General features: G+C 40.6%; 1 protein-coding gene across 2 annotated transcripts; it reads right to left on the bottom strand.

Moving 5' to 3' along the window:
• Positions 1 to 787: 787 nt before the first annotated feature.
• LOC100700558 (mothers against decapentaplegic homolog 4) lies at positions 788 to 11742 on the bottom strand. 2 transcript variants are annotated; one of them, XM_013271852.3, is made up of 10 exons: positions 11431 to 11742; positions 10011 to 10382; positions 8605 to 8779; positions 7791 to 8048; positions 7531 to 7635; positions 7385 to 7435; positions 6951 to 7134; positions 4925 to 5093; positions 4665 to 4803; positions 788 to 4022 (listed from the first exon to the last, which is right to left on the bottom strand). In XM_013271852.3, the coding sequence occupies exons 2-10, from the start codon at positions 10248 to 10250 to the stop codon at positions 3811 to 3813; spliced, it is 1533 nt and encodes a 510-aa protein (XP_013127306.1). In that variant the 5' UTR covers positions 10251 to 10382; positions 11431 to 11742; the 3' UTR covers positions 788 to 3810. The 2 variants fall into 2 exon arrangements, with proteins under 2 accessions (XP_013127306.1, XP_003446107.1); XM_003446059.5 differs by lacking the exon at positions 11431 to 11742 and adding an exon at positions 10739 to 10918.
• Between the last annotated feature and the right edge of the window lie 1054 nt (positions 11743 to 12796).

The following is a 12796-nucleotide window of genomic DNA, read 5'->3' as shown; positions in this document are numbered from 1 at the left end:
ATCTTTAGATGTCTTCTTGTGTTAAAACTTCTTCCACCCTGACTAAAGCACAAGTCCCAGCTGAGGAAAACCAGCCCCAAAGCATAACGCTACCACCGTGATCATGGTGTCCTTCTGGTGATGTGCAGTGCTGTAGGAATTATGGCTACAAAGTTCAACACCTTGGCCCCACATGCTTTTTAATAAGCTGGTGTACACGGTTGCAAAACTTATTCAGGGTTGGACAAGTTCGCGTCTTGCCACGACAGCTCAGACATTTAGTACACGACCATTGCTTGCCAGAAATTCCTGCAGCTCCCCTAATGCTGCTGTAGGCCTCTCAGCAGCCTCCGGACCAGTTTTCTTCTAGTCTTCCCATCAGTTTTGGAGGGATATCCAGGTCTTGGTTGTGTCATATATTCTCCACATATGTGTCTCCAATGATTGTGTGCCATGGCATACCCACGTACCCTTCTCTTGATTGATATATTTTTCATTACTTGTTTTTTAAAACTTTTAGCTCAAGTCTCCTCAACTCTTCTTTGTAGACTTAAATCACCCCTTTAGATCAGAGGAATCAGCAAAAGTGGAGCCGGTAAAGGTAGCAGCACTGAAACACAGCCATCAGCTGAGCTTTTCAATCCTGTGTTCTTTGTTGAAATTCAAAGTGTTATCCTAACTTCAACTTGAGCTCTGGTATAACTGTACACTCCTGTGTGTCTATCCAGCCCTTTTCATTAAGGATCCCCTCATTTAGTTATTGCTTTCTTATGTTGCTGTGAAAAAAAACAGAACAGGACACTGTGTAGAGAATATCAGGCCATTTTTAATTATAGACTCTCACATAAGAAATACAGGTAAACTTTATATCTGCAATTTGTCATAGTAGTCAGCATCGACTCATCTGAGCTGTCTTTTGGCTCCTATAATAACTGCAAGTTATATAAAAACATCTCTCCACCTTAAAGCACAACATCATATAACAGACTCTATTCTTCAGCATAAATTCTCTATCCCGTTTCCTGCCATGCAATAGATTAGATCCATAATAAGAAGTGTCAAGATTTTAACATTTTTAAACACAGCTCTTCAAAATTACGGTGACCTAATGCAAACAGGGATGAGGAAAGCAAACCACGGCTTAGTTATGGTTACTTGTTGGGTTGTGAAGATCACTGTGAACGAAGAATAAAAGGACAGACGGACATTTGTGAAGAAAAATCCTTTTCATGAAGCCATGACTGAGCGGAGGTTTGATGTGTTAAAATAACAAGAATGAGCTGATGGTTGTGAGTGATCAACATGTGAAAACCTGCATCAAACAGTGCAACGGAATCCATCAAACGCGCTTTTCTTGAATAGTTTGTCATACTTCACCCACTTCAGGTTTCAACCTGCGAGCGAAGTGGTCGTTTATTAGAGGTGGACCGCTAATAACCAGAGGACTAGTTTGTTAGATTTATGTCTTTACAAGGTGCCTTTTTTTTATAGGACATGCTAAAATTTTTACATAAATTCATTAGATCATTTGAGTAACTTACGTCTATGCAGATTCCCTCTATTTGCCTTTACTAGAACACGCAAACACCAATACACAGCAGGTGCTGGTTTCTACTGATAATTTGCGTGTAATGCAGAACAAATGAATCACTCCTTTTTAAAAAGGGCTGTCTTTAACATTAAAATTCATGCAAACACTGACATGCATTTCAAAAGCAAAGTTATTTACATGGATTAAAGAGGAAAACAAAACTGCAAATCAAAAGAAGAGGAAAAATAAGTCTGATAAGCCAAAAGAAAAACTAAGATGTGTTTAAATGAAAAGTGAGAGGGCAAAAAGGTGTCCCAATGCTGCATCACACGATGCTGCCTGATCACAGTCTACGTTACCTATAAACCAGCCTATTTACTCTACTGTTCATTCACCACCTCAAAACAATGGTTACTGAATTATATTGAGGAAAAAAAAGTAAAGTGCTAAAAATTTACAAAGAAAGGTAACAAAAATAAAACCAAGAAAATATATCAATATTGCTGTGAACCGCCTTAAACTCGCCTTCTCTTTGTGGGTAAGCTATACACAGGTGACCTGGATCAAGTAGTAAATGAGTGGGCTGCAAGTCATAAGGTATCTAAGTGCAATTAGGTCTAGGCCTTCAAAATCCAATTAAAGAAACTTCAGTTAACAGATGTTGAGAAACAGCTGCCAATGACTGGACATCATGCTGTCATGATCATACATTTATACCGTTTCTCAGTATTAACTGCTTTGGTTTGCCAAAACAAAGCCTGCTCATTATTCTGCAGGCACATCATAGATAAAGATTAGCTGTCTGCCTCTGCTTTGCTCATCTTATTGTACCAAAAGAATCTCAGCTTTTCTCTTTGTGTTCTCAGCAAAAAAGTGAGGAGGTACAGAGCCAGAGTATCATGGCGGTATTATAGAAGGTGTGTCAGAAACAGATGGGAGGCGACCATGGTAAAAAAGACTGAATGATCACCTACAAAAGCCTCTTGCCAGAAATGAATCATTCGTGTATGCTTATGTGGATTTTGTAATGTGCAGTGTGTGTCTGGTGTAAAGCACTTTGTAACGCTGGTTTTGAAGTGCTAAGCTAACAAACTTTATTACTTATTTTTCAGTTATTCTTGAGAAACCAATCGTCTGCTGGGAAATCTTGACTCTGAGCTTTTGTATGAATGTTACTTTGACGCCCATCTAAATGTAACATCTAGCATGACAGAAGGCTCTTCTAGTATGATAAACCACCCCGCCACAAGATCTCCAAGCTCCTCATGTCCCGATCCGAAAGTATTTGTGTGATTTTGCCGAAAACGCACGATTCACAGATTTAACTGACGTCAAAAGCCCTGCGCAAGACAATGCGGGACACCTAAGGACTCCACGCCCATTCACACGATGGGTCAGAGATGTTTTACCAGCAGCAGGAGGACTTACACAATATCAGTGAGGTGGTTTCACTGCTGTTACTGATTGGTGTAATCTATTACCCACTGGATACCTGAACTTTACACAACACCCCTGAAAAACTATTGTTCAAAACGTAAGCCAGGTGTTCTGCTGGTTGCACAGCACACTGTATAATAACTGGGAAAACTAGGATATCGGGACATCCATGGGCACAGACTTGCACCTATCACTTGAAGTCCAAACCTGTACTTTGACAACAGCACACCAAAAAACAAACAAACAAAAAACCCAAGTCCACAGAGATGTTTCAGTCTTCAGGCACGGGGGCATGTTGTTTTCTCCTGCAACATTTGTGGATGGGTGAGAAATGAGCTGGTGTCGAGGGGTTTTCCTCCTCTGAGTGACGGGGTGCTGCTGCTTTGCTATTCAGCCTGACAGCTGAATGAACCTGTGCCTTTCTCCGGGTGTAAAGCAGTCTGTAACAGTTTGAATGAAACTTGACACAACACAAACCAGTAGTACACACGTTTTTGCCTGTGTGTGAGTTTAATATCAGTCAGTAGTGGGGTGGTTGTGTTGGTGTACATTCCAGTTTAATGGGGTCTGCAGGTCACCCTTGTGCATGTTTGGTGATTTATACTTTGATGCTGTGTGACTTTTAAGCCATTCCAGTCATTCCAAATTAAAGCCATCTATCAAAAATGTAGATAAACATTTTTAATAAACGGCTTCCGCTGATTTTAGTGTCACGAGCTAAAGTTGGGGCCACAATGCACAACTGGAAGTATTTATTCATGTGGGACAGCTTCAGTTTCATCTTCTCTACCCAAAACAATTCACAGAGGAAGACTTTCCACTGCCAAGGTATACTGCAGTAACATGCTGCCGTTAAAAAGATCTCAGTCGAGAGGCTGTGGGTCTGCTATAGGCATAGTATGCAGAACCTCGTCCAGTAACTGCAGAGCTCTGTGCAGGTGGATCTCAATCCAGCAGGGGGTCTCCTTGATGCTCTGGCGTGGGTAGTCAGGCCCCCAGCCTTTAACAAAGCTCATCCTGAGAATACATAACCTCCGCAGGTCGTCCACACCGATTCCAGCTGCTGCTGACAAACCTGACAGGAGACAGAGAAAGCCACAATTAACACCAGTGTGACAAAAACAAACAAACCCAAAATGCACCCCTCAATCAGGCAATTCAATTCGGGACAATGTTGGGAACAAGTCTGAAGTTACCATGTCTCTGTACCAGAGCACAGCAACGGGGGTAGTGTGCTTAGTACACAGCCTGCAGGAGGCAAGAAAACCACTAGCTGTAAACTCAATGGACTATCAGAAGCAATATCCCCAAAAGCAATCATAGAGAATTCTGTGTCTGAGCTGACTATATCAAACAGTTGTGTTCTCCTGTCCACCTCCGTCAGGTAATATCCAGAAAAAGTCTTCAGGTGAGCTTACAAGTGATTCTCATCAACTACAAGTGGAGCTATTTATTAAACTTAATAGTAAGGACATTTTTAAATCAAAATATGTTTTTCAGATGACTGTTTTTCTTTTACTTAGATGACAGTAAACTCAATATTGTGAGGTTTTGGATCTACAGACACTCAGATTATATCTATATGAAAACTAACACATCCAATTTCCAGCTTCAGTTTTGGAGTGGGGTAGTCAAGAGTCTACCGAGCAGGAGTCCATAAAATCATTTTGATTTAATTTCTGCTCATAGCATCAGTATTTGCAGTCGCTGTACTTACTAATAGCTGGAGCTATCCCTCCTACTGATCCAGGTCCAGGTATGTTTCCAGCCACAGCTGCTGCTTGAGCTGCTGCTGCTGCTTGAGCCGTAGCAGCCTGCTGTTGCATCTGTCTGTGGCACTGACGCAGGTCGAACACCTGGTGGGACAGAGGACACTCTGAATACTGTTTTTATTTACATTTCTCAAACTAAAAATATGAAAACTGACAAGTTTATTACACAGGAAAAATTGCTGTGGACTGAAACCTGTGGCCTCACCTTGATGTAAGCGCTGGGGTAGATTTTGTGAACTGCGTCACCGGGGGCTCGGCCCGCCTCTCTGTCCAGGTAGTAACTCTGAACAAACACAGCATGGTCACTGAGGCATCGCACCCACACATCTCCCTCGCCTTTACACTCCAGCTGGACCCCTTTACCAATGTGAAGTCTGTCAGAAAAGAAGGAAAACATGAGAAAGAGAATGAACTGGAGTGACTTTCTCCAAAACATGGTGTACACTTCCTATAAATGTCAGCTTTGCACTCGCAAATTTAGGAGATTTACATAAACAAGGCATGGATCCATAGATCATTTCAAAGGTAAACACACAATGTGATTGTCATTTTTGATGTGGACACATATTTACACAGACCCAACAGCAATTCCAAAATCTACTTTCATTCAGCCTCAGAGGTAAATGTTTGAAATTATTCCTGTAAAATTCATGTTTATAGGAGCGTTCAGCTGCCTCCTCTGATATTCCTCTATTATACAACTCCTCACTTCCCTAAATCTATAGCTGAGGATGGCATGACCCACAGAACACCCATTGTCACATTTACAGGAAATACGCAAGTCATCGCTTAAAATGTAGCAAAATGTGCCAAATGTTAGGTTTCAAGTCAAATGACTTCTCATGCCGGTAGAATAAAGGGTCTCTTTGATAAACAGGAAGGCATAAACGGAAGTTATAAGAAGAACAGATTCTTCTGAAATGTCTACCTACAGTCATGTGAAAAGACATTATTTTTCTCTTGGCAGTCTTACTGCATCCATATGAATTAAGAGGGTACGTAGAAATTCATCAAATGGACTTTATTTTTTGATCACCAGCAAATGTGACCACCTTGACAAAAGCAGAAATTTTGGAGCATCCAGGTTTGTGACAAGACAATACTAAAGAGGACAGACATCAGCAGTGATCTTAGAGAAACAATTACTGCTGTCCATCAATCTGGGAAGAGTTAGAGGGTCATTGAAGTTTTTCATTCTACAGTGTCAAAGACATTAACAAGTAGAAAACATTCAAGAGAGCTGCCAATCTTCCCTGGCCTCAAGGTCAATGCTCAGAGAAACTGCAAAAAAATAAAACAAAACAAAAGAACCCACAAACATATCACTCATCTAAGCATGACGTTCAAAACAGTGTGGCTTGTATGGAAGTGCTGCCAGGAGAAAATATCTCTCTACAAAGAACACGGCAGCACGGATTTGTTTGCAAAGTTTTATATGAAAAAAACTGCCAGACTTCTGGAAGAATGTCCTTTAGACTGTGTTTATAATCCACAGCACCACATTTGGCAAAAACCAAACAACATATTAGCACAAATACCTCATAACAACAGTCAAGCACGGTGGTGGACGGGTGAGGATTTTGGTGTGTTTTGCAACCACAGGACCTGGGCACCTTGTTCTAAATGAGCCACCCACGAAATCCCCTGTATACCAACGTATTCTAAAGTCAAAAGCGAGGTTATCAGTAGGACAACTACAGCTTGGCTAAAAGGTCGTCATGCAACAGGACAATGAGCCCTAGCACAGCAGCAAATCTACAACAGCATGACTGAGATCTGGACTTGGCCCAGCCAAAGTCCAGACCTCAAGACCAATACTCAAGAAAACCAATACTTAAGAACACCATACTCAAGACCTGCTGTGACAGGACCTTTAGAGAGCTACACATAAACAAATGGCCACAAATCTCAAACCGAATCAAAGGTGTAAAGAAGAACGCGTCAAAATTACACAGTGATGTAAGAGACTGATTAAGTCACACGGAAAATGATTACTTTGAGTTATTGCTGGTAAAGGTGGTTTGCTGGTAAACAGTTGAATGATGTGGTGCATTTAGTTTTTCACATGGCTGTATGTAACATATGATACTGTTCAGTTTCAAACATTTAACCAAAACTGATGCAATTAATCTGTAAAAAAGAATACAAAAAAACAAACAAACAAACAAACAAAAACGCAAACCAAGCAAAACATGTTAAAATCTCAGTTCATCATTGTTGTTGGTGCCTACCTTGCTCTCTCGATAGCCTCAGTGCGATGTACATTACTGAGCTGGCCCAAACAGAACCTGTCACCTCCTGAGGGGTCCACATAGCCGTCTACAGTCACTATGGGGCATGAGGAGGGCACTTTAAATGTCTCCCCAACCTGAACATCCATCTCAAAGTAGGCAATGGAACACCAGTAGTCAGGAGCTGAAACAGAGGTAAGAAGATATCAATGATTTCACATCATCAATAGAAATGAACCATAGTTAATCCTCAAGGCTACATAAACTTTCTTATCTTTGAGTATAAGTATAGTATATAATGAGTATATAATGAAAGAAAACCCAAATTACATTTTACATTTATAAAAGTGTGATACTATAAAACCAGACTTTCTATTATATTCACCCCTGAAACAAGGTTTGTGTATTTGGGTGGGTGGGTTGTGTTTCCTCACCTGGATGATTGGATATAGGAGGCTGAAAGGCGAGCTCATTGTGCACTGGCCCTGAGAAAGAGAGAGATGTCAGCGATCACCTGCTCTGCAAAGAAAAGTCTGTGATTTTATAAACAGTTACAGCTGTAGTGTCCGTGTGTACCTACAGTAATGTGCTGGATGTGGTATAGGAGGGTGATGCTGTAGATGCCCGTTGCTGTGGTGGGGTATGGTGGGAGTGAAGCCGTTCCTGGGCCAGGTGGAGGTGGCATCTGAGGAGAGAACTGAAGTCAGATCTGAGGCTGGACAGACAAAGACTAGGAACTCCAAAAAGTGCAACACACTTTCAAAGATGAGAAGCAGACTGTATGAAACGTTCAGACTGACAAACAAGTTTACGAGGTGATGTTTAATGACTGTATCTTACTGCCTGATCCAGCAGCAACAGCAGGAAAGGATGACGTTGAGGCAGAGGTGGAGGGCTCAGGGGGCGGGAGCAGAGTTGGAGTTGGAAATGATTCCGACGGTGGTGGCCGACTACTGGTTGGGGGATGCTGGATGGTCTGGAGGGAGTGGCCGCCGTCAATGGAGGACACACTCTGCTGTCCGTCAAAATCAAACTCATCCTTAACAATCATGGATGAGGTGTGCCCGGCGGAGCTGTTTATGGTCAGTCCTGATAAGTCTGCACACCGAGAGAAAGGACAGGTGGAAGAGGTCACTGGCAGCACCAGATGCTCATGTGTATGCAGATGTGTGTAAATACCACAACACTTAAGGCGGCAAAGCAGATGTCAAACTACAATCTGTGTTACTGACCAGAGTTATTATAGTTTTGTGTGTTTTTTTTTTTTTTTAATTTAATTTTTGTTTTTGATTCAGTTTATTTTTTATTTTTGAAAATGTTTAGTTTGGGCTTATTTTTGTATTAGTTTCAGTTTTAGTTTTAAAATATTATCATATGGAGGGCATATGTCAGAGACAATATTAGAAAAATCAGCACAGGTATTACAATAAAAACATAACCTTTTATCCATTAATACCTCATCAGGCAAGTATTAACTTTTTTTTTTTTTTTTTTTTTTTTAAACAAAACTACCAAAAGAATGAATAAAAGCGAAATGCTTCACAGTAACTTTGTCAACAATTGTGTTTTATTAACTGTTGGTAGCCAAATTTGTAACTCAGATTATAACTGGATCAACTGCAAATCCCAAATGAACCTCACCAACATTACTCACCTATGCCAGGAGACACCACCCTCTCATAGTGATAGGGGTTCACGCACACACAGTCACACTTGAGGTCAAAGGCAAACTGGCAGTATTTGACGTGCTTCAGTTCATTCTTATGCAGGTCAGGCCAGCGCCACAGCCGGGCATAGATTACATGAGGGAAGCCTTTACGTCCAGCCACCTGGGAACAATGAGAAACAGCGAACAGAGTTAATTCATTTATACACATTTGCTGCCAGCTGGAGCTGAGCTTAAAGATAATGTTAAACCACATACTAGAAACAGAAAAGAACGCCTGTTGTCAACTTTTGTGTAGCTTATTGATATTTCTCAAACGGACACCGATTTTTTAATAGTTTAACTTATGTAATATCTGTAAATACAATACCATTGCATTTATGTGTCATATTAAAATCACATTTTTAAAGAAATGATTATAAATGCAAACAAAGAAAAAAAATAAAAAATCCATTGACAATCAACAATTTCAAATAAATGAAGGTACATACAACCTAAACTAAGGCATAAAAATTTCCTCTTTTTTTATTGGAAGTCTTTACATTAGCAGGAGGCAAAAAGAGTTCTGACTGGATGAATTACATTAGGTATACGTTCACCTGTGTGTCGGCATGTTTAAACGTGCTAGTGAATGAGTGAGTATGTGTGTTTGTAAGCCTTTAAAGGAAAATGTGGCGGGTGCGCTCAAGAAAAGCAAGCATATCAGCATTCTCTGAGGTTTGCCCTGCACTTTGATGTGACGTTTCCTGCTGCAGATAACAGACGTTCTGACAGTGTAGATGTTAGCGTCCAGTTTAAAAGCCCTAGGGTCAGTGGATCAGCGTTTTACTGGCCCATGTATGTCTTTTTATGGGCCTCTGGGGAAAAAGAATATATTCATGCAATTTTCAAACTTACATGATGACAGTGCAAAACCATGACATGGTCTCCACTGTGTTTTACAGATGGCTATATATTTTCACTGTTGTACCTCTCTCCTGATCTCAACTGTGTAAATCAGTGACAATTTGATCCAAAAATATCAAATTAAGTTTCTTCCCTCTCACCTGTTGCCACTGATTTTCAGCCCAGTTTTCCGCCCCAGTTTCCCTTCCAGTGAGACCATTTCTGGCAGATGGCTCATCTTAAGGGCCATTCCTTAGTTTAGTTTTAAGGCCTGCCACGTATTTTGTCCTCCTCTTGTCCAGTTTCCTCAAATTTCTTTAAGAACTCACTGCACACCATGCTGAGATCTGCCAAATCTGTTGGATAATAGCTCTTTGCAAATTACGTTGGTGGTGCAGAAATACTATTTCATGTCTGACAAGTAGTGCTATCTTTGGCAATTTTCATAGATGTGTAAAACCTCATGACCACTGATGTGTTAAGCAGAAACAGCCTTTATATTTAAATACCTGCAGCCGTCCATCAAGTGTTCTCTGAATGGTCACACACTTGCTCGGGTGAGCCCCATTGGTGGTGATAGCTGTAATGAGAGAGTCAAGTTCGTCTTTTTTCTCCTTCAACTTCTTCACCAAGCTCTCGATGGCGCGCTTGGCAAATGTCTCGCTCTCGCCGCCCTGCCTGTGACACATGAGGCTGTGTACAATGCTGAGGCAGGCATCATTGCTGGTAGGAGTGTTGGTGATGGACATCTCGGCTAATGTTTTTCCCACTGCGGTTTGTTTTTTGTGTTTTTTGACACGGTTTCACCTCATTGTCAAGATGTCAGGGCAGAGAGACTGTCACAATTCAGCAGTGCTTGTTAATGAGACTGGTGACAAGTTCTGAAAGTAAAATGAAAACCACAAACGAAATCAGTTTAACTGAAAAGCTGATTCAGCTTTTAAGTCATTTTGAAACATCTATATCTATATGGTGAAACATCTATATGGTGCTGCACAGCTCAGTAGGTAAATATAAAGACATAAGACAAAACATTTTAACAGCATTTTCTCTGTTGAGTTACTGCCTTGTTAATTCAAAAGACAGATTAGCTTTCCAAGAAAAAACCCCCAAACAACAACAAACAAACAGGATTTCTGTTTTGAGTCTGGGTGGCTGGCAGCAGGTGTGAACCAGAAACTCTAACCTTATAAAGAAAAAAGAAGTTTTTAGCCGCATAATGACAATGCTAGCTCACCAACAAACAAATGACATGTCGAAGAATCTTTCCGTATATCCACAACCGAGTTTACAAACTCCCGTGGCTTTTTATTCGTTGGTAAAAATGAAGTTTAAGTTGTTGTGCTCGCTAGCTGCTCAGCTAACTAGCGGCGCCAGTCTGGCTGCCGCTTGTTCAGGAGGAAGCTTCAGGAAATTACTCCCAATTGGCAGACGTAACCGGAAATGCGCGCACAATCTCTTCAAAATTAAAGGTTGGGCACTCAACAATGGTTTGGTCTACCAGCGCATTAAAAGTTGGCCATACAAGCCACAAAGCATTATTTTTTTAACAAAAATTCACAACTCTCTCAGAGAAAGGTAGAGGGATCAAAGTATATCTTAGGTGCATATATTAATCACGTTTGCCTGTAATTTTATTTTGATGCGCTTTCCCGGATATAACTGCTTTAATTAAAGCCACTTCTCTTGTAGTTCGTTAGCTACCCGATACCAAAATATCAGCTAGCACAGATGACTGTTGATAGCACGTAGCGTGCAGCCGTGAGGTTAGCAGACGTGTTTGTTATTGTGGCAAGTTCCGCCGCACACGACATCAAGCAGCAACGTGATCACTCACAAGTAGTAAAACACTGTTTGGTGAGTAAGGTCTTTGTAGTTTAAAAACACAAACTCATTTTTAGTGTTTCAAACCTTCCACTTTACGCTTACCTGGAGTTAGCTGGTGTAGCGGCTAACAGACGAACCCTGCCTCTGTCCCCAAGTTGCCGTGCTGACAGGGGCCAGCGATGGGTCTGTGCGGGTCCTGCACACCGCCTAGGTTATCCTTATGAATTCCAGCAGGTGTTTTAAAGAAAGACTGGGAAAAGCTCCGACGTCCGTAAACCTCAGCTTTATACCCTATAAAGTGAAGCGCGGATTAAATCAGAGTCAAATCTCAGATTTCGTGGAAACTCACGGCCGATCCGCTCACTCCTCTCTAACCATTCCCTTCAATGGCGCGTTGCGCATGCGTAAAGACAGGCAGCATGGTCTCAGTCGTTCTGATAACTCATTTTTTAAATTTTACTTTTAGCTATATTAGTACACCTGCTGCTATTACAGTTATTGCAACTAATTATTACTGCTACAACTTCTCACTAGATCAAAGACCTCATGATTTCTCTGAATGCATTTACTTTGCCTGCCCATCTGTTACTCTGACCTGCACCTGGCGTGTTTTCTCTCAGTTTTGAAAACTTTAAAGTAATATATTTACATTTCTTTCTGTGTCAGAAGAAAGCCCTACAGATATAGAGGTTTTTTCCCCTTTTTCTTTCATATCACCAACTTTCTAATAAGTGGATGACCTGCTCTGTCTCCTGAGCTCCAGTTATCCCAAAACAAAACAATTTTCCTTTTTGTCTAATGTGTGTAATATATAAAATGTGTACTTATATAGTAATATTTCACTACTGATATTGTTTTATACCCCAAACATAAAAAAAACCCTTGAAACTTGAAAAATTGTAAAACAATTGCAAGCATTGGGAATGAATGGGAGAAGCTAAACCTGAACTTGGATAATTTCATAATGGAATGTATGATTCCACACAAATTTGGTGTGCCATATATTAGAAACCTTAGACAATATAAAAAACAAAGACACAGTTGTGCTATATTCTACCTTTGATATGGGGTATCTTGAAATTTTCGAGGTATTTCCACTGCACTAGAGTGCTTTAGAGGTGGTTTTCAACAGGTCTCCAGCATTTGCGTGATTCTGGACTGAAAGGTTTCAGATGATTTCGTTTTTGGGCAGCAGTTGAGTATGTGCCTATCTTTAACACAAATGCTGCAAAAGTCAGCTACAGATGAGAAAATACAGTATAATACTTAAGAGATATAATTTTTATTTTATCATTTTTGTTAGATTGTCCTTGACTGAAATAGAACTTTATAAATCATACATTTCCTCAAGGCATGTTTGTATGCAGGATGGATTTTTAAATAAGGATCACCTCACGTGTAAACCTTTGAGCTCAGTCAATATTTGATACTGATACTGTCTAGTAAGAATATGTCAGTTTACACATCT

This window comes from Oreochromis niloticus, linkage group LG12 (genome assembly GCF_001858045.2).
Source record: "Oreochromis niloticus isolate F11D_XX linkage group LG12, O_niloticus_UMD_NMBU, whole genome shotgun sequence".
NCBI classification, from domain to species: domain Eukaryota; kingdom Metazoa; phylum Chordata; class Actinopteri; order Cichliformes; family Cichlidae; genus Oreochromis; species Oreochromis niloticus.
Note: the sequence above shows the minus strand (reverse complement) of the source record. Positions and strands in the feature narration are given on the sequence as shown.